Source organism: Choloepus didactylus, chromosome 15 (genome assembly GCF_015220235.1).
Source record: "Choloepus didactylus isolate mChoDid1 chromosome 15, mChoDid1.pri, whole genome shotgun sequence".
Classification (NCBI taxonomy): domain Eukaryota; kingdom Metazoa; phylum Chordata; class Mammalia; order Pilosa; family Megalonychidae; genus Choloepus; species Choloepus didactylus.
This window is the reverse complement of record NC_051321.1, coordinates 44,992,494-45,012,120: the sequence shown is the minus strand read 5'-3', so window position 1 is coordinate 45,012,120 and position 19,627 is coordinate 44,992,494. Positions and strand designations below refer to the sequence as shown.

Genomic DNA, 19,627 nt, shown 5'->3' with positions numbered 1-19,627 from the left:
AGTGTAATACCACTAGCAAGCAAAGAAATTGTATTTTGACTGGACTTTCTTTAAAATATTGCTACAATGTTTTATATCCTTGATGTACCATATTTGAACTTGATTCCGGATTCCATAGTTGGCTTTATTTTTTCTGCCACCCTAACTCTCCCTTTTTTATATACTGCTATTGTTAATAATTCTTTTTCTGCAGGCTGATTCCCTCTGTCACTCTTTTGACTTTTGTCTTGGAACTTTCTGTCTCTTGACATGATTCATACAATAATCTTCTCCCCCTTGTAGGTATATATCATTAGCCTAATTCCCCTTCTTCTGTCATCCCTGTCTATGCTGCTTCATGGACATTTCATGAAAAAAAACACTTGCCCTTTTTTCTCTTGGGCAGGCACACGGAAAGATACTGACTGCACAGTTGATGGGGGCAAGCCAAACTGTGTGTCATGCCAAGAAGGGGAAGAGTACACAGACAAGGACCATTATTCTTCTAAGTGCAGAAGATGTAGCTTTTGTGATGGAGAACATGGTAAGTGTCTTAAAAAGCAATCAAGAAGGTGGGGCAAGATAGCGGCACAGAGAGGTGTGGAATTTAAGTTAGTCCTCTACAGCAACTAGTAAATAACTAGGAACAACTAGTAAATAATCTGGAACAACGGTTGGGAGACATTCAAGTATGGACACACATCATACACCAGTCTGGAATGGGTGGAGCAGCTGAGATTACAGCACAGAATTGTAAGTAAAGCTCCCCAAACCTGGAGCTGGTGCCCCTCCCCCATGAGCATGGCAGGCTGAACTGAAACACTACCGTGTGGAAAAAAGAAACAGGTTATAGGGAAAGTAACTCAACAAAGCTCCAATTGCAGATTTAATTAACAAATTTGGACTACTGAATACAAGCTACAAGCACAGATAACCCCTCACAAAGCAGGAAAGGAAACTGAGGTTCCTCTCAGCAAAGAGGAGGCAGGGCTGAGAGAAAAAAAACAAAAAACAAAAAAACACCATAAATAAATAAAAACAGAGGCTTTTGGAGACAGCTGAGCTCAGAATATGGAAAATGGCTGTGTCCAAAGAAAAGGGACACAGAGAACTGTGCACCAACACCAGCTGACTGGTAAAACTGAGGGGCTGGGGACTGGCTCTGAAAAGGGGCTTTTGCTCTTTTTTTTTTCTATCTCTTGAAGTAGCTCATTAGAGAAAGCCTCAGGCCTTTTTAGTTGTCAGCAACTGGTAGGGAAAAGAATGGAAAAATATGAGCAACATCTCAGGGAATTGAATGACAACAGGAAGTGCAACAATATACATGTCATGGGTGTCCGGAAGGAGAAGAGAAGGGGCAGAAGCAATAATGGAGGAAATAATCACTGAAAAGTTCCCATCTCTTATAAAAGACATAAAATTACATATCCATGAAGCATACCCCAACAGAATAGATCTGAATATACCTACACCAAGACACTTAATAATCAGATTATCAAATATCAAAGACAAAGAGAGAATCCTGAAAGCAGCAAGAGAAAAATGATCCATTACATACAAGGGAAGCCTGATAAGACTATGTGCAGATTTCTCAGTGGAAACCACAGAGGCAAGAAGGCAGTGGTATGATATATTTAAGTTCCTGAAAGAGAAAAACCACCAACCAAGAATTTTATATCCAGCAGAACTGTCCCTCAAATATGAGGGAGAGTTTAAAATACTCTCAGACAGACAATGAGAGAGTTTGTGAACAAGATACCTGCTCTACAGGAAATATTAAAGGGAGCACTATAGACAGATAGGAAAAGACAGGAAAGAGAGGTTTGGAGCACAGTTTTGGCTGATAGTAGCATAATAATGTAAGTACACTGAACAAACATGACTATGAGTATTGTTGAAAGAGGAATGTTAGGGGCATGTAGGACACCAGAAGGAAAGATAGAAGATAAAGGCTGGGACTGTATAACTTAGTGAAACCTAGAGCAGTCAATGATTGTGATAAAATGTACAAATAAGTTTTTACATGAAGGAGAAGAAATGAAAGTCAACTTTGCAAGGTGTTAAAAAGGGGGTGGTATTGGGGAAAAAATAACAGTCAATGCAAACTAGCGTCTATAGTTAACACTAACATTGTAACATGCTTTCTTTAATTGTAACAAAGGCAATATACCAAAGCTAAATGCCTATAAGAGAGGGATGTAAGGGAGGGGTATGGGATCCTTGGCATTGGTGGTGGTGTCTGACTTTCTTATTGTATTTTATTTTAATTTTTATTTTGTTGCTTTTTAGTTGTCATTTTTTGTCTTTTTACTTTTTTCACCTCTTCCTCTTTCTTTGTGGAAGAAACGGAAAAGTCCTTTTATAGATAGTGATGGTGAATGTATAACTATGTGATTATACAGGGAACCATTGATTGTTTACTTAGGATGGAATGTATGGTGCATGTATAAACCATCTAAAAAATAAAGGGATACAAGTGCTGGAGAAAATGTGGAGAAAGGGATGTACCTAACCACCATCGGTGGGGAAACAGAATGGTGCAGCCCATCTGGAGGGTGGGCAGTGTGTTGATTTCACAGGAAACTAAGTTTGGGGTTGCCATATGGTCCTGCAACCCAGTTATTGAGTATTTACTTGGAAGAACTTTAAAGAGGGACATGAATGGACATTTGCACAATGGAGTCTATGGCGTCAGTATTCATGATTTGCAGTGGATGTAGGTGGCCGAAGGGTACATCAACTGCTGAACAGAATGGCAAACTATGGTGTATACATACAATGGAGCATGAAGCTGCTACAGGAAGGAGTGAAGTTGTGAGGTGAATGGACATTGAGGGCAGTATGTTGGGTGAAATAAACCAGAAATGAAAAGAAAAACATTATAATGCCTCACTAATATGGACTAACTATAATGTGCAAACTTTGAGAACTGAGCCTGAGAGCATAGGTTATCAGGGGAAGGCTTATCATAAAGGTTCCTAGATTGTAAGCTTTTACAGCAATTACATCTATTCCTGAGTTGTAATGGCTATTTCTAAATTCTGAGATGCTGAGCTCTTTGTGTATAACCTGGTGGGTCCCTGGAACTTTGGGTATCTGTGTGACAACTGAGACTTAGAGCCAGAGTGCAAAAAGTATGAATTCAGCATTACCCCATACAGCAACTTTTAAGGAGTCTGAAAAAAGAGATCAGACTCCAATTAGAGCTATGAACAAAATGGACTTGGTTAGGACTAAGGTAAATCAGACTAAAGGGTAAAGGATGATATTCATGGTGTTTTTAAAAACTTCAACTTCTGTGTGAGACCAAAGGAAGAGACGTTTATTAGGTGCAAAATCTATACTGTTTGTAACACACTATATGATTTAACTTGTATGGTCAGTTTACTCAAACAACATAATTACATGGAACGTTGAATAGGGAGTGAAATCTGGTTAGTTTGTACAGGCTAGTATGAAGCCCCAGTAAATCCCAGAGTAATCTGGGCAGAGAATAAAAATGTATTTGCAAAGCCCCCTTGAGGGACTGGGGGAAAATGTGGAAATATTAAATTTCCCCACCTGGGGAAATGATAATATTCTCACAGGTATTGGGAACTGTCAATTTAGAAGGCTGAGCCCTTGATCTTGCCCTTATGAAGTTTTTGCTGCAAATGAGAGGCTAAGTCTACTAAAAAAGTGCCTAAGAGTCACCCCAGAGAACCTCTTTTGTTGCTCAGATGTGGACTCTCTCTCTCTAAGCCACCTCTGCAGGCAAACTCACTGCATTCCCTCTTATGTGGGACATGACTCCCAGGGATGTAAATCTCCCTAGAAACATGGGACATGACTCGCAGGGATGAGCTTGGCCCTGGCATTGCAGGATTGAGAAAGTCTTCTTGGACCAAAAGGAGGAAAACAAAGTTTCAGTGGCTGAGAGATCTCAAATAGAGTCGAGAGGTCACTCTTGTGGGCAGTTTTATGCACTATATAGATATCCCTTTTTAGTGTATTGGAATAGCTTGAGGGAAATAACTAAAACTGTTGAACTGCAACCCAGTAGCCTTTATTCTTGAAGACAATTGTATAACCATATAGCTTACGCTATGCGATTATGTGATTGTGAAAACTTCATGGCTTCTACTCCCTTTACACAGTGTATGGACGAATGAATAGAAAAATGAGGACAAAAAGTAAATGAATAATAGGGAAGCGTGGTGGGTATTGGATATTTTGGGTGTTCATTTTTACTTTAACTTTACTTTTTCTTTTTTCTGTGTGGCAATGAAAATGTTCAAAAATTGATTGTGGTGATGAATGCACAACTATATAATGGTACTGTGAACAATTGACTGTACACTATGGATGACTGTATGGTATGTCAATGTTGTTCAATAAAATTTTTAAAACAGCAATCAAGAGACCAGCTTGGTATTCCATGTAGAACCATTTATAATACAATTTGGAATTGCAGCTTACTCTGGTGCCACAATGTCACACAGAAAGGGACAGGACAAGACTGGCTGGGGTGAAGCAGGACCAGGTACTCAGCTAATCACTCATCAAAATATTTATGGGTCAAGTCTAGGCAACTCTCCCAGATGAAGGAGAATGACTAAATATGTATGCTGTGGACAGAGTTCATCACCTTCAATCAAAACAGCAGAAACTATTTGCTCTTTACCTCAACTTCTGCTTGTGTGATGGCTCTTGTTGATGGCCAGAAAGTGCTCAGCAGCCTGCAGATACAAGGACAGAGGAACCCAAGAGGTAGAGGGGGTGCTAAATTTCTTTGGGGGTCTGATATTTCCTGATAATCCCAGTAGGAGACCTAAATTTTTATGAATACTTCAATCTATTTTGAGGGCCCAGATTACAATATGACAGAAGTACTCCCAGTTTTGTTTGACATTGAGAAGCCTCTGAACATAAAACTTCTCTTGTCCCTATTCAGACTCTAAAGTAATGTTTCTTAACCCTGGCTGTACATTAGGATCACCTGTGGAACTTCTTAAAACGCAGCGTTTAAGTCCCGCCTGGGAACAATTAAATCACAACCAATAAATGAAGGCCTTGGCATTGGTCTGATTGAGTAGGTCTAGGGTAAGACATGACATTCTGCGTTTCTAACAAACTCCCAAGTTATGCTGATGCTGCTGGTCCACTTTGAATCACCAGGCTCTAGACGAGAGGAACAGGGGAGCCATCTAAACAAGAGTGGTGTTGTCTTGGTTGCTGGTTTGTCTGTTCACTTAAAACTGTGCTAAGTGATCACTGGCCGTTTTAACCTGGGGTTGGTTGTATTGCATTTAAACACTAGCTATGTTAAATTGTGTCACTGTAGATACCAGCTGTGGATCTCAAAAATCCACGTAGCTCCTGCCCATCATTTTCATTAACAGTCTGCAAACTGGTTTTCTAGGCTTCGAAGTGGAAGAAAACTGTAACAAGACCCAGAATACCAAGTGCAGATGTAAATCAAACTTTTTTTGTAACATTCCTCTATGCGAACACTGTGAAGCTTGCATTACGTAAGTTTTAGTCTTTCTCTGATTAAAACACTAAATATACCTTGAGAGATAATGTCTTCCTAGGGGGAAGAAACACAGGTTGCAAGTTAGGAATTTGGATTCTAGTCTCCAAGCGTCTAGTTCCCAAGCAGCTAGATGGTCATTCCTTCATTCAGACTCCACTTACCAAACATTTATTGAATGTTTCCTGTGTGCCTAACACTATGCTGGTTGCTTAGACTAAAGTTATGGGCAAGATACATTCCTGACATTCAAGAGTCTCAGTCCAGAAGTAAAGAGAGTCAAGAAAAGAAATGGCTATTTTGTGTCATCATGTGGCAAGCATCAGAAGGGACTTATGCCCAGGGTTTTATAAGTTATACAGGAAAACCTTTCAAATCTGCCTGGAGAGACAGGGGTGAAGAAATGACACATGGCTTGAGGCTTGAAGAAAGTAAAGTAAAAGCATTAACAGGTATACAAGTATGGAAAGCACATTTCAGGCAGGGAACAGCAGCTGAAAAAAGAGGACACTCAGGAGAACAGGGTATCTGGTTGGAGTGTAGGTAAGACAGGAGAAGGAGCCAGGGCCAGATCATGAAGGGCCTTGTATTTCATGCTAAAGAGCTTCGTTCTGATCCAAATTTAGAAAACCTGATTGTGCATTTCACTTCTCTGCTGATTAACTGAGTGAGTTTGGGCAGGTCATTTAACTTCTCTGAGCTTCAGTTTCCTCACTCATAGGATGCAAATTCTGTTATTGTCCTACCTGCCTCATTCCTATGAAGATCAGATTGGATAATATGTATTGTGAAAGTGGCTTTGCTTTTTAAAACATTATTTTGTATAAGCATAAAAGTTTAGGATTACTATTCTTTCACTTCTATAAAACTTGTAATTCATTCTGAGAAACTTTTAGGGGTTCATATAGTAGGCATAAAGAGTAAGGACATTATGTTTCTTCTCTGCTAGAAAAATATGTTATGTGCACTACCCTATCATCTTTCTAGCTCTGAGTGTCTGAGAGTGTCCACATGGTGACAGGATAGGTAGGGATTGTAATAGATAGTAATTAAAAATAGTTTATGATCTTGATTTAATTTTCTTCTCACCACAATCCTGTATGTGGTAGGTAGTATTATTATCTCCTTGTTATTGATGAGCAAATAGGCTCACAGGGGCTAAATGACTTGCCCAAGGTCACATAGTTGGGTAAGGGGCAAAGCCAGGTTGTGAACTCACACAATCTGACTGTCAGTGTTTGGTCACCTGAAGAAAATCCTACAAAAGCCTCTTCTAATCATCCTTTGATACTGAAAACTGACAACCAGGCTGGTAGCCTCCATAGGCAGCATCATGGACAATGCTATTTTCTGGCCATTTTGTTTTTCCATAGTTCATTTTTGAAATTGCTTTTGGTGGTTTATGATTGCTTCCTATTGTTTTAAGGGTTTGCTTTATTACCAGTTTTAAGTTTATTTTTGTTTCTATTTTCTCTTCTGTCTTATATGTTGATATTTTATCTTCCTTTAACTCTTGGCATTTAAAAACATAGAATCACTCCTTAAGACATTTTTTCACCCAAACATCCAGATTATGTTATTAAGTTGTATTAGCTTTAATACTAATCCAGAAATATTTGAGAGAGAGGCAAAGATAAAATGGCTCCAGAGTTATAGTGCGTCGTTGAAAATGATTGAGGCATCAGTCCACCAAACTTTTAGTATTTTCTTTGTATTTTTTTCTAGGTGTGAATATGGAATCATTGAGAAATGCACACCAACCAGCAACACTAAATGCAAAGAAAAAGGTTACGATTTCTTTTTTTTATGGCACTATTCCCCCTTCTCCCATCCCCAATGTAAAATAAGAAAAAAGTCAATCCCTTTTGAGTCTGTCTCTGAGAGCACTTTGCTTAACCTTAAAGATTGCTAATTTTTATGTACAATGTTCAATGTTCTAATCCACAGGGTCCACATCTAACTCATTATTGTGGTGTCTCCTGCTCCTGCTTCTAATAATACCTTTCATATACTGGAGTAAGTTTCTACTTTGTTCAAACGATAAATTGAAATAACTCAGGAAGTAGTTGTTCAAAAGAATTTCTGTCTATATCCTCTCCATAAGAAGGCTCCTACCATCTTGGTAGCTCTGCTGTATTTTTAAATTCTTGCCATTTAATGCACTCCCAAGAGCTGATATGAATGGATGATATTATGTCTCAGCTAATCTTTCTGAGCAACTGTTTTTGGGCATTGATTGGTATTCCCATCCTTCTGACAAACAAGGGTGTTTTCATCCAGGCAGCATCAGAGCTGGCCAAGAGTCAGAAGGAATCCTTTAATGTTCATTGAGATCGTCCGATGCTAAAGAGAACACAAAGAGCAAGAGGAGAGGCATTGCGGGGGGACTCTTGTTTCTCCTCTCCCTTTATTCTTTTTCCTCCTTACTTTAAAATACTGTGATGATGCATTTTACACAAAGGTTATTTGGTAAAGTCAGTGTGTAAGTAAAAATTGAGTATAACTGTAATTACTCTAGAAAATTCCTCTAAATCATCCGTTAAATGGAGGATGGGGCCAACTTTCAATAGCTCTGAAGCTTCCAATTTTTCCTTGGAAAAATTCTGTTTGAACAAGTAACTGTTTCTTCAGTTGATCTGAAGATAAAGAGTTTGCCTTGCATTTAGAGGTTATTTAGCTAAAAATACACACTCAAGTTTAAACCCTACATTGTATTGGGGGTTACAGATTTATGTTCTTCCATCTCACACTGACTCCGAGTCTGACACTCATTGAATGTGTGTACTTGAGTTTCTTCTGAGCACATGTACTTGAATTTTTGGACATTAAAAGCCTTTCCAGGGCAAGCTGAGGTTGACTTTCCATTTCCCCTGGCTTCCATGCCCTGCTGCAGCCACACCATGCAGCTCCGCTCTGGTGGGAGGAGGTAATGGTAGCCAGGCCTAAGTCAAAAGCCAGCCTCAGGCTAGGCCAGTGTGTGGTAACTAGATACCTCAATTAAGATATGGCCTATCTTTACAACACTTGCTTCCTCCAGTGGGATTTCCAAAATCAGGACTGTGCTTCCTCTTCTGGTATTAGGCCCCTTCACCTTCACCATTGAATTCTCCTTCTTCGTTTTTCACACTTCTATTAGTGTGAGAAGATATTCCCACATGCTTCCTGTAAGGCTGATAACTGAGTCTGATTGAAATTTCTTTGAGCTTTCAGTGATGAGAAGACACAGAAAGAGCAAGAAAGAAAGGATTTGTCACCATGAAGTTACAGCGTCAACCACTGTAAGTGTTGAAACATGCATCAACTTTCTTTAAATATAGAGAAAGTAGTAATTCAGAGTTGTATCTATTACTTTTTAAAAATTTTATTTATCTGCGTGGGTTAGAGTGGCACCAAAAATGAATTAGGAGGTGGCACCTAATGTTTTAAGTAAGCTTCTGTACAAATAACGTAAGAATCAACAAAGGGGTAAGTGAGAATGTGCTCAGTGTGAGTTGAAAAAAGGACATGGCCAACCTCTGTGTTCCACGTTGGTGTTATTATTCCTGCACAGAGGCTGCTTGGATATCCTTCCACAGCATATGAAAAACATTGTGATTTCCATATCCAAGCCTGGGAAAGAGATACCTTTTAAGGCCCATTAAAAAGGAACAGCTTATAAAAAAGTTCTTTCATGAAATAGAACAAATGTATGACACTATTAGAAGGAGTTAATAATGGAGGGGTTTATGGGGAAAAATGTGCCTATTGCAAAAACTATGGACTGCAGTTAAGAGTATTATTTTAGTACTCTTTCATCAATGGTAATAAATGTACTACACCAATACTATGGGTCAATAATAGGGGGGATAAAGAGTATGGGAGGATTTGGGTTTTCTTTTGTATTTTTATTTCTTTTCTGCAGTAATGAAAATGTTCTCAAGTTGATTGTGGGGTTGTATGCACAACTATGTGATGGTACTGTGAACAAGTGATTGTATACTTCAGATGGTTTTTATGGTGTGTGAATATATCTCAATAAAACTGCCTTAAAAAAAAAAAAAAAGGCACAGCTCAACTCTCCAGCTGCCTACTGACCTTATCCCTCATCATATCTTTTTCCAACATGGGATCAAGCATTTCAGATAGCAAAAAGATACACTAGGGAGAGAAAATCAGTTCTGTTTTGTTGAATAATGATTTTCATATTTGGGGACAGGGCTCAGTGGGAGTTAGGGTTCTTTAAATCAATATGGAAAAAAAAATATCATTTTCTGGTGTCAAATATAAGAACAGCTACAGAAAATTTTAGAATGATTAGGTTTATTTTAATGAATCTATATGAAAAATAATCTCAGCCCATTCCCATGAATTCAGTAGGTTTCTTGCCTTTGTGAAAAATAAACAATTGTTGCTTTGTTTCTGACAAAGCTGGAACCTTTCAGAATCAGAATCTGAATGGTAAAAGAATCTCTAATCACTTAGTATCCTAATTTTATATATCAAGCCACTGGTTATGCTTCCTTTGGAAATATGAAGAATTAAGAAATTATATTTAGACTATTCTAAACATATTTTTATTTTTCTCTCTTCCTGCTTCCATTTTTTTTTCTCCCAAGGAAATGGTGCCAATGAATTTTCCAGGTAAGGCTTTTATTATCTTATTTTCATAGAGATGGCTTCCTTAGAAGTACTAGGTCAACTTTAGAGTAAAATAATGTCACTCATTTCAGTGACATATTGTGGGGTCTTGCTATTTCTTACACTTACAGTTCTTCCTGTTCACCTTCAAGGGTATATCAGGCATTTTCTTTACATCTATAGCTATTGCCCATAATTTAAAATAAATCAGGGAGCAGCAATGAGACACTATATTCTGACACTTAAGAACATTTTCCTTCCTATCCAGTTAGGTATATTGCAGAATTCCTGCCTCAGCTGACTCGGAGGTTAATCTGAATTGTAGACTTACTTATAATTGGTGTAGCCAATCTTATATCTTTATAACAACATACATGACTGTGATCAGTCCTGCTCTTTGATGTGATTCAGAGTTAAGATGATCATAAACTCTTTGCCCTTTTAGTTTGGTGGGTCATGGATCATCAGATCCATAAGGGTCCTTAGAGGTGATCTTTTCCTACCCCCTTATTTTACAGATGAGAACAGAAGATACAGAGATGTTATATATCTTTCCAAAGTCATATAGCAAATCATTGGGAACATAGCAGGAGTTAGGATTAAAACTCAGAGTTTTTTTATTTTAGATTTTGTTTCTTTCCCCAATCGGCTCTTCAGGTCTCTATGATTTGGTTGTATCCTTAAGTACTCTAAGGAAGAAATAAACATGATTTGTAGTAATGGGAACTTTTTTTTAGAAGAACAAGTTTTCAGAGACTGTTTTCTGTTTTTCAGATATTGACCTGAGTAAACATATCAGTAATATTGCTGGGCAAATGAAAATAAATCAAGTTAAAGAATTTGTTCGGAAGAATGGTATCAATGAAGCCAAAATAGATGAGATCAAGAATGACCATCCCCAAGATACAGCTGAACAGAAAGTCCAACTGCTCCGTAATTGGTATCAATTTCATGGGAAGAAAGATGCATATAACACTTTGATTAAAGGTCTCAGAAAAGCCAATCTTTGTGCTCTTGCAGAGAAAATTCAGGAGAGTGTCAAGATGGACATTACTAATGACCAAGAAGATGCAAATTTCAAAAATGAAAATGAAAGACAAAGCTTGGCCTAGAGTGAAAAACAACTAACTCAGTTCTGAGTATGTGCAATCATTGGAAGGAAATCTGAGTGTTTCAGTAAGTTCTTAATAGTTGAAAGCTGTAAATATTGTTTGGCTTTTTACTGGGTATATTTTCTCTTTTCATTTATTAGATTTCCAAAGTTTATATGTTTATAGGTTTTGAGGATATCATGGTTCTGCTTTCAAGTATACTTAATATCTAGTTGGGAAGAGACACAGTCACAAGTCAGTGCAAAGGCATGTTAAGTCCTCAAATGGGAGTGAATACAAAGGACAACATATTGGGATCATGCTCTAATATCTAACACATGAGTCTGTAGGTATGACTATAATTAGCACATGCATAACACAAATGTCTATCCACAGGCCAACCCCCTTTCATGAATCAATAGAAGTTGTGATCTTTTGTTGCTATGTTAAAGTCACTGGAAAAGCCACTTTGCCTCTGAATTCTTCCCCCAGCTCCAAGATAATTCTATAGATTTTATCATCATCTTGGTAAATTTTGTTTACAACTTTGAGAGGACCATACCCAGGTAAAGCTTACATATACATCTGAGTGCAGAATTTAACAAAGTTCTACCTCAAAGCTGCACAGACGATCAGCATCTTATTGTGAAATATTTCCATTTTGAATTCACATAGAAAATGCAGATTAAATTTAAATGCTTGAATATTTTATATTTTTTTATGTCATTCTACTTATTCAAAATAATCTACTTCTTTCTCAGGATTCAAGAGCAATATTAGCAGGAGAATATTACTAGAGCGTTACCACCTCTCCATTTTCTCCTTCATGTGTTTCTAAATAGCTTATTGCACTTCCAAACTTGGAAGAGCCACAAAGAAACACTTAGTGATCCATTAGAAGCCAGAACTTTCCTTAGAAAATTCTAGCCTGGTTTGGAAAGACCTCTTAAAGAAGGTAGCTTTATGGCATATCATGAAACCTATGTCTACTACCAAAGCTGGTAAAGTGGATCCTCATTTTGCCTCCTCTGACCCAGAATGTGTTCTCTCTGGCTGTAAGTTGGCAGAAAGTGGCAGTTTACACATAGTAAGGGAATATAATCATCAGGTTTTAGGAACTGCCTTTGCTATTGCTTGGAGCTTTCTAGACAGTCAAGTCCCTTTGACAGCTGCTACTTCCTTTTACATTTAATCAGCTCCAAAAGTTCTCAACTGTGAATTTTAATAAATAATATTTATATAAATATAAATTGAAGAAAGTTATAAACTGAAGTATATTCTGAAGAGCCAACTAAAGAGCTTTTATGATTGAAAATATAAAATATATATAAAATATCTAACTAAAAGTTTTTTTGTATTTCTGGTTTTTTTTTTTAATTTATTTTGTTTTCATTTTCTCTATTATTAAGTATAATCAGTTTATAAATCTTTAATGCTTTCTTTGGTCTCTTTTTAGCCCAGTTTAGCAGTTAAATAATTCTCTCCACAGGCCTTTAATACCAAAAATATGCTTCCAGAACAACACATGATTATTTGCTAGACAGGATTACAAGCTAGATACTAGAAGGTGGATGAGAAGGTACAAATTTTAAGGAGTAAACTTTATTGATAAGAAAGCTAAATGAGGACTTTGAAATATTCTTTTCTGCATACCTTCCATTTAGCTACTTGGTAACCACTGAACCATCTGTTTCTCATAATTTAATTTTATATTTAACCTATTACACAAAAAGTATTGCCATTTTAACATGTAATCAATATAAAAACTATGAATGAGACAGTTTACAGTATTTTTTTCATGTCTTCAAAACCTGGTATGTATTTTCTACTTACAGCACATGTCAGTTTGGACTTAACCACATTTCAAATGTCCAGTAGCCACATGTGGCTAGTGGTTACCATATTGGATAGCTCAGGTCTAGATCTTTGTTAGAGCAGGTCTAAAGTAACCTTAACTTTACAGTTTGCTTAGCACTATTATTAAGGTTTGGCCCTTCCATGGTCTGTTTAATGAGGTCTCTTCATTCTTATTCATTGGAACTTCATTATTTCTCAACCCTGTGTGCTTTAGGAGCTCCCCATTAGTTATTCCATTCCCCACTACTTGTTCTTTGCCTGGCTCTTGTAGACTCACCTCTGCATGTGCACATAGTATTCAGCCAAAGATTTAAGAGATCCTGTCTACAGATTTCTAGAATTCTTTGTGTAGTTCCCTCCTTTCCAATACTCTTCCAGTAAAGTCTGACAGTCTCAGCCTCCCAAACTTCAATCTTTGTCTCCTCAACTCAGAGGAACGACTATGCTCTATTGGGGTCCTCTTCCCTTACTGTGGTCAAGGCAGAATATCTAGGTGATCAAAGGGTTCATCTTTTTAATTTCTATTCTCTGAGAGATCACAGTCTGTGCTGGCTGTTGTCCAGTTTTCCTTGTCTAGTTGTAGACAGCAGGAGGGCAATTCTGGTACTAGTTACTCTTGATGGAAGTCCAGCTTTGCAAGGTGAAATTGAGACAGAGAACATCCTATGCCCATGCTGGGGACTTGCAGCTAAGAGCTTTGGGTTCCTTTGGGAGGAGAAGTTGACAAGGTCTTTGGACTTCATGGTGTGGCTCTTTTCTGCATGGCTTCACCCAATGGTCCTGAGCTGACTGCTCCCATGTTAACAATCACAGCCACGTTCCAAATCTGAGGTGCCTCCTTGTATCAAAATCATCCTCATCCTAGTGTACGGGTCATCTTTGTTGTGGGCATCCCAGGAAAGAGTGTCATAGTTTGGGTTACCCATGCACTGCAGAAAGAGGTCACAGATCACATAGTAAGTTTTGTTTATTCAGATGTCTTCACCTTCCTCATTGGCATGCCCGTGGAATTCTCCTGTTTCTGATTTGATCAGAACATGTTTAGCCATTGAATTATCAGTTTCTGTACAACTGTCTGGATAACAGTTATATCAATGCAAATTAGAATTTTTTCCACCTTCATTCTGAATGGCAATTTATCTGGGTATAAAATTATCTACCAAATTACAAGAATACTTGTAATTTTCCCTCAACACTTTGAACAGATTAATCCACTGTCTTACAGTATCTAAATTTCATTCCTTTACAGGTAATCTGTCTTTTTCTCTCTATTAGCTTTTAAGGTTTCCCTTCCTCTCTTTTTCTTGATGTCCTGAAGTTTCACTACAATGACCTTGGGTGTGAAATTATTTTTACTCTAAGTATTTAATAAGAGTACATTTTCAATCAGAAAGACAGGGTTGTCTTGCATCTTTTATTGAAAATTCTCAGCTGTTTGCTCTTTGGATAATGCTTCTCCAAAATTCCCTCTAGTTTCTTCTTCTGAAACTCTTAGTATTATCTGGTAAAGCTTTTTGAGTTACCTTCCAGCTCTCTTGATTTTCCTTTTCTTTTTTTATAAATAAAGTTTTCTCTGTATATTGCATTTAGGAGAATTCTTCAGTACTCTCTTCAAATTATTTTCTTTTTGAATAAGTCAGACTGTTCTATCCAATGAGGTATGCATTTTGTTATCTGTATTTTTCATTCTTAAGATTTATGATTGGTTTTTGACACTTTACTTGTACATGTTTCATTTCTGCTAATTTTTAATTAACAATTTATTATAGTTTATAATTTTATTCTACCATTTGTCTCTTTGAGGACCCTATACATAGTTATTTTAATGTTCTTTTTAGAATTTCTTTATCTACATCTTAACTGCAGACCTTTCATGCTGATTTTGTAGGTTGACTTCCCTAGTGTAGTTTTTTTAATGTATTTTTAAATTTTGGTTTATAAATTCATCTTGATAAGTTATGGAGGGTAATGTTGATGTTGTGAGAGTGCTCAGGAATGACTATGGTTTGTTAGTTTTGTGGGGTGTGGTGGGAACATGTTGGAAGCAATGTAGTTATTTTCGGTTATTTGTTTTTCTTATTCCTTTGTTTGGTTATGGTTTGTTAATTTTCTTGGGGTATGGTAGGAACATGTTGGAAGCAATGTAGTTATTTTTAGTTTATTTGTTTTTCTTATTCCTTTGTTTTGTTTTGTTTGAAATGTTTTCTTATTACTTGTTTTTTTAATTTTTTGATAAATAAACTTAAAAAAATTCATCTTGAATGGCAGATTCTATTTCTCTGAACTCACCTCTCCCTGCCTAATGGTTTATGAGTTCTTTTTTTTTTTTTAAAATTAAAATCAGTTTTATTGAAATCTATTCACATACCATACAGTCATCCATGGTGTATAATCAACTATTCACAGTACCATCATATAGTTATGCATTCATCACCCCAATCTGTTTTTGAACATTTTCCTTACATCAGAAAGAATCAGAATAAGGATAAAAAATAAAAGTAAAAAAGAACACACAAATCATCCCCCCAACCTACCCTATTTTTCATTTAGTTTTTGTCCCCATTTTTCTACTCATCCATCCATACACTAGATAAAGGGAGTGTGATCCACAAGTTTTTCACAATCACACTGTCATCCCTTGTAATCTACATTGTTATACAATGGTCTTCAAGAGTCCAGACTACTGGGTTGGAGTTTGATAGTTTCAGGTATTTACTTCTAGCTATTCCAATACATTAAAACCTAAGAGGTGTTATCTATATCCTGCATAAGAATGTCCACCAGAGTGACCTCTCGACTCCATTTGAAATCTCTCAGCCACTGAAACTTTATTTCATTTCATTTTGCATCCCCCTTTTGGTCAAGAAGATATCCTCAATCCCACGATGCCAGGTCCAGATTCATCCCCGAGAGTCATATCTTGCGTTGCCAGGGAGATTTACATCCCTGGGAGTCGGGTCCCACATAGGGGGGAGGGCAGTGCAATCACTTGCCAAGGTGGCTTAGTTAGAAAGAGAGAGAAGGCTATCTGAGCAACAAAGAGGCACTCGGGGAGACTTTTAAGCACAATTATATGCACGTTTAGCCTCTGCTTTGCAGTAACAAGCTTCATAAGGGCAAGTCCCATGATACAGGGCTCAGCACATCAAACCACCAGTCCTAATGTTTGTGACAACATCAGCGTCAGTCCAGGTGAGGAAGTTCAACACTTCCGCACTTTCCCCCAGCTCCTCAGGGGGGCCCTGTAAATATATTTTTATTCTCTGCCCAAATTACTTTGGGATGTGTCACTTTTTCACTCTAACCTATACTAACCTACCATATCTCACTTCCTATTCAAAGTTCCATGTAATTGTGGTATGTGGGTTCTTTTATCAGGCCTTCCAAAGGCCCTAGTTCTGAGCCATGACTACAAAGTGTCTTGGTGATCATGCATCTTAGGGATTATGGCCCAGATTCAGTTATGTATCTGAAGCAGCCTGGTTCAGCTCCTGGTCACGAAGCTGTGTCTAAGCTTTCTCAGTCTCTTCAGCCCACAGCTTTACATAAGCTATAGTCCCAGCAGTGTTTGACAGTAGCTTTGTTTTAGTCAGACTAGAATGTTCTGTCCACTGAGGTATGCATTTTGTTATGTATAGTTTTTCATTCTATCTTTCATAAGTCAGAAAGCACTACCTCAACACCTGGTCTGGTTCCTGTATCCTCAGGTGGGGCACATTTGTTTTCTACCAAAACCCGGAACAAGTTAGGCTTTGCTTTCAGACCTGGAACCCAACAAGGCTTTGGCTTGTGCCCAAGTCATCTTGAATTTGTTTTCCATTCTTTGAGCAAGGGAGGGTCTATCTTGTTTTTGAGCTTGGCTGTGTCTTTTTATTTTCCTTTTAGAATGTTTTATGTATCATTCCTATTTGTTTAGATTGGGAGGGGGTGGCCCTCAAGGAATGAACTTAAAATGCCATATTAACCGTCACCTGATTTAGTCAGTAGAGAGCCGGAAACAATGTCCTATTTTACATTTTTAAGTTCAAACTAACACTCAAATTGTTTTTTCAGTTTTATTGGGTCTTTTGACAGGAATCAAAAGAGAAGAGCAGGGACTGTGGTGTTTCCCACATCAAGCTGAGCTTTGTTATAGTGGTGACAACTACAATACATACAACTCTGGAATTAAATATTTGTTTTCCCCATAATGGTGGAAGCAAACAATTTAATTTCTCTGAGCCTTAGTTTCTCCATCTATAAAACTGGAAAATTATTTCAACACTTATGTGTTTCTCTAAGGATTAAATAAAATGTAAATGTGTATGCCACAGTGCCTGGCTGTATACTTTGAAACATAGTTAACAGAAAACCCAATTCAGATGCTTAAGCAACATATTTATTTACTGGAAGTTTAGAGATAGGATGGGTTTAAGTACCAACCTAATCCAGGTCCTCCAGCGAGGAGTCCCTGTGATTCTGTCAGATCCCCTCTCTTTATTTGTCCACTTCATTTTCAGATTGATAATGATATCCTGGCCCTATCTGCATATTACAACTTGCTTATGTCCTGGCAATTAAAGCAAGATTCCTGAGAGCCATTCCTATTGGACCGCTTAGGGCATAAGCACACCCTGAATCAATGACTATGACCAGGGTGATGGAATGTGCTGACTGGCTTAATATATGTATTAGTTAGGGTTCTCCTTGGAAACAGAATCAATGAGAGATGTCTCTTATCATCAAATTGTAAAAGTGACTCACGCAACTGCGGGAGCGCACGAGTCCAAATTCTGCAGAGCCGTCAACAAGCTGTCAACTCCAAGGAAGACGTCCGACGAACTCCTCAGGAAACGAACCGGCAACTTTGAAGAACTCCTCAGGAAACGAACCGACAACTTTGACGAACTCCTCAGGAAACGAACTGGCAACTTCGACAAGCTCCCCAGGAAAAGCTTCACTGAGCAGCTGAAGAAGAAAGTGAAGGTTCTCTAACCGTCCGGCTTACAAGCCTCCAACTGATCACCCGGACCAAATCCAGCCAATTGCATTCTCTCACTGTGGAAGCACGCCCCTTGATGAGTCATCAGTCAGCTGCAGTCAATTGACTGATGATCCGACAAACCAACCAGCCTCAAATAGCCTCACAGGAATCGTCAGGCCAGTGCCCGCTTGACCAGACAGCTAGGCCACCTAGCCAAGTTGACACATGAACCCAACCATCACAATATACAAGCCCCATATTTGTAGCCTGGGGAAGAGGGACTGGTGGTCATGTTCCCTGAGTTTCATAGGATGTGGGGAGAAAAAGGGAATTGTTATTAAGAGGGTAAAAGGGGATGCTGGTACCCAACTCAAACTAACTTAAAGAATAGAAAAATATATTTCCTCATATAACAGGCAGTCCAGAGGTATGGCTCAGTGGTATGCTGAAGCCTGCTTATACCAGTTCACAAAAGCCCATTGTTAAATACTTAGGAATTTTGCAAACCAGTTGTTAAACTGTTGGTAGTTTGATATTGGCCACGATGAGAGTATTTATACCACAGAAACTGGTAAAGACTACAAGTCAGGACTTTTTTCTATTTTAAAACTATTTTACCAGCACATCACTGGGTAGATGTCATACCCAGTGTGGCAGCCCCTGGCCTGAGCAAAACAGGCCTGCGGAACTTGTTGTCACACAGCAGTCTGCATGACCTGGGCAGCTGATGTTTAACCTACCATCTTTGTAAGCCAATAGAGAGAAAACGGTAAATTAACCTTAAAATTTAACTTTAAAACATGAAACGGGAAGTACACAGGAGGTGAGAAACTCTTGGTCTCACAAAAGAGCAAGATGTAAATGTACCCCAGACCTCCCACCGTCAAATATTAATCTAGCATACCTGCTTCCTGGCTCCCAAATGTTATCACTCTTGTGGTTATTTACTAAGCCCCATCCTATAATTCTCCTCTTCTTCCTGCATCACCCCCATGTCACAGGACCCTGTGACCCTGTTCCCACATCTATGCTCTCCCACTCTTAGGAATGTCTTTGTCTTAAACCCTTATAACCTGCTCCGCCACTTCTTTAAGTGCGCAGTCAACTTCCCTGCGAATGCGATGGTTGCCTGGCGTAAGAGAGCTGTCATGATCTCTTCACGACTTCTCACCCTGTTGGTAAGCCCTGAATAAAAGTTCACATATTAGAAAATGCCCAGTGTCTTCTTTGGCCTCTGGACTGGCAAAGCCCTCACGGGCCGCAACAGGTGGTTAGTTCAGTGGCTCAATGATTTCATTAGGGACACAGGATCTTTTCTAGCTCTCCAATCTGCAGCTGCAGCATTGGCTTTATACTAGGGCTGGTTTCCTGCATGGTCAAAGATTGGCTTCATTAGCAAATTAGCAAGAGGCTTTCTTGTTCATATGTTTCAGAAAAGAAAAAGAAAACTCTCCCCCAAAATGTGGATATACAGCTGGTAAAATTGAGACAACTTGGTCATTTGTCTGCTCTTGGCACTATAAGTCACCACGGATTGGCCATGTACTAATTGGCTTAAGGAGTCAGGATCTACCTTTGGAGCTGAGGACAGGGAGAGCTTCTAAGTTT

At 38.3% G+C, this 19,627-nt stretch overlaps 1 protein-coding gene across 2 annotated transcripts in view; it reads left to right on the top strand.

Moving 5' to 3' along the window:
• FAS (Fas cell surface death receptor) overlaps positions 1 to 17,844 on the top strand; it is a 36,089-nt gene extending 18,245 nt beyond the window's left edge. The window contains exons 3-10 of one of the 2 annotated variants that reach the window (XR_005211847.1): positions 386 to 523; positions 5,381 to 5,489; positions 7,217 to 7,278; positions 7,439 to 7,507; positions 8,702 to 8,769; positions 10,087 to 10,111; positions 10,883 to 11,284; positions 17,556 to 17,844. Coding sequence is in view for 1 of the 2 variants with exons in the window: in XM_037804438.1 (XP_037660366.1) it covers positions 386 to 523; positions 5,381 to 5,489; positions 7,217 to 7,278; positions 7,439 to 7,507; positions 8,702 to 8,769; positions 10,087 to 10,111; positions 10,883 to 11,220 (809 nt within the window). In the remaining variant the exon portion in view is untranslated. Of the gene's footprint in view, positions 1 to 385; positions 524 to 5,380; positions 5,490 to 7,216; positions 7,279 to 7,438; positions 7,508 to 8,701; positions 8,770 to 10,086; positions 10,112 to 10,882; positions 15,090 to 17,555 lie in introns of those variants that run through there. The other variant, XM_037804438.1, reaches the window with a different exon arrangement.
• The last annotated feature ends 1,783 nt before the right edge of the window (positions 17,845 to 19,627 follow it).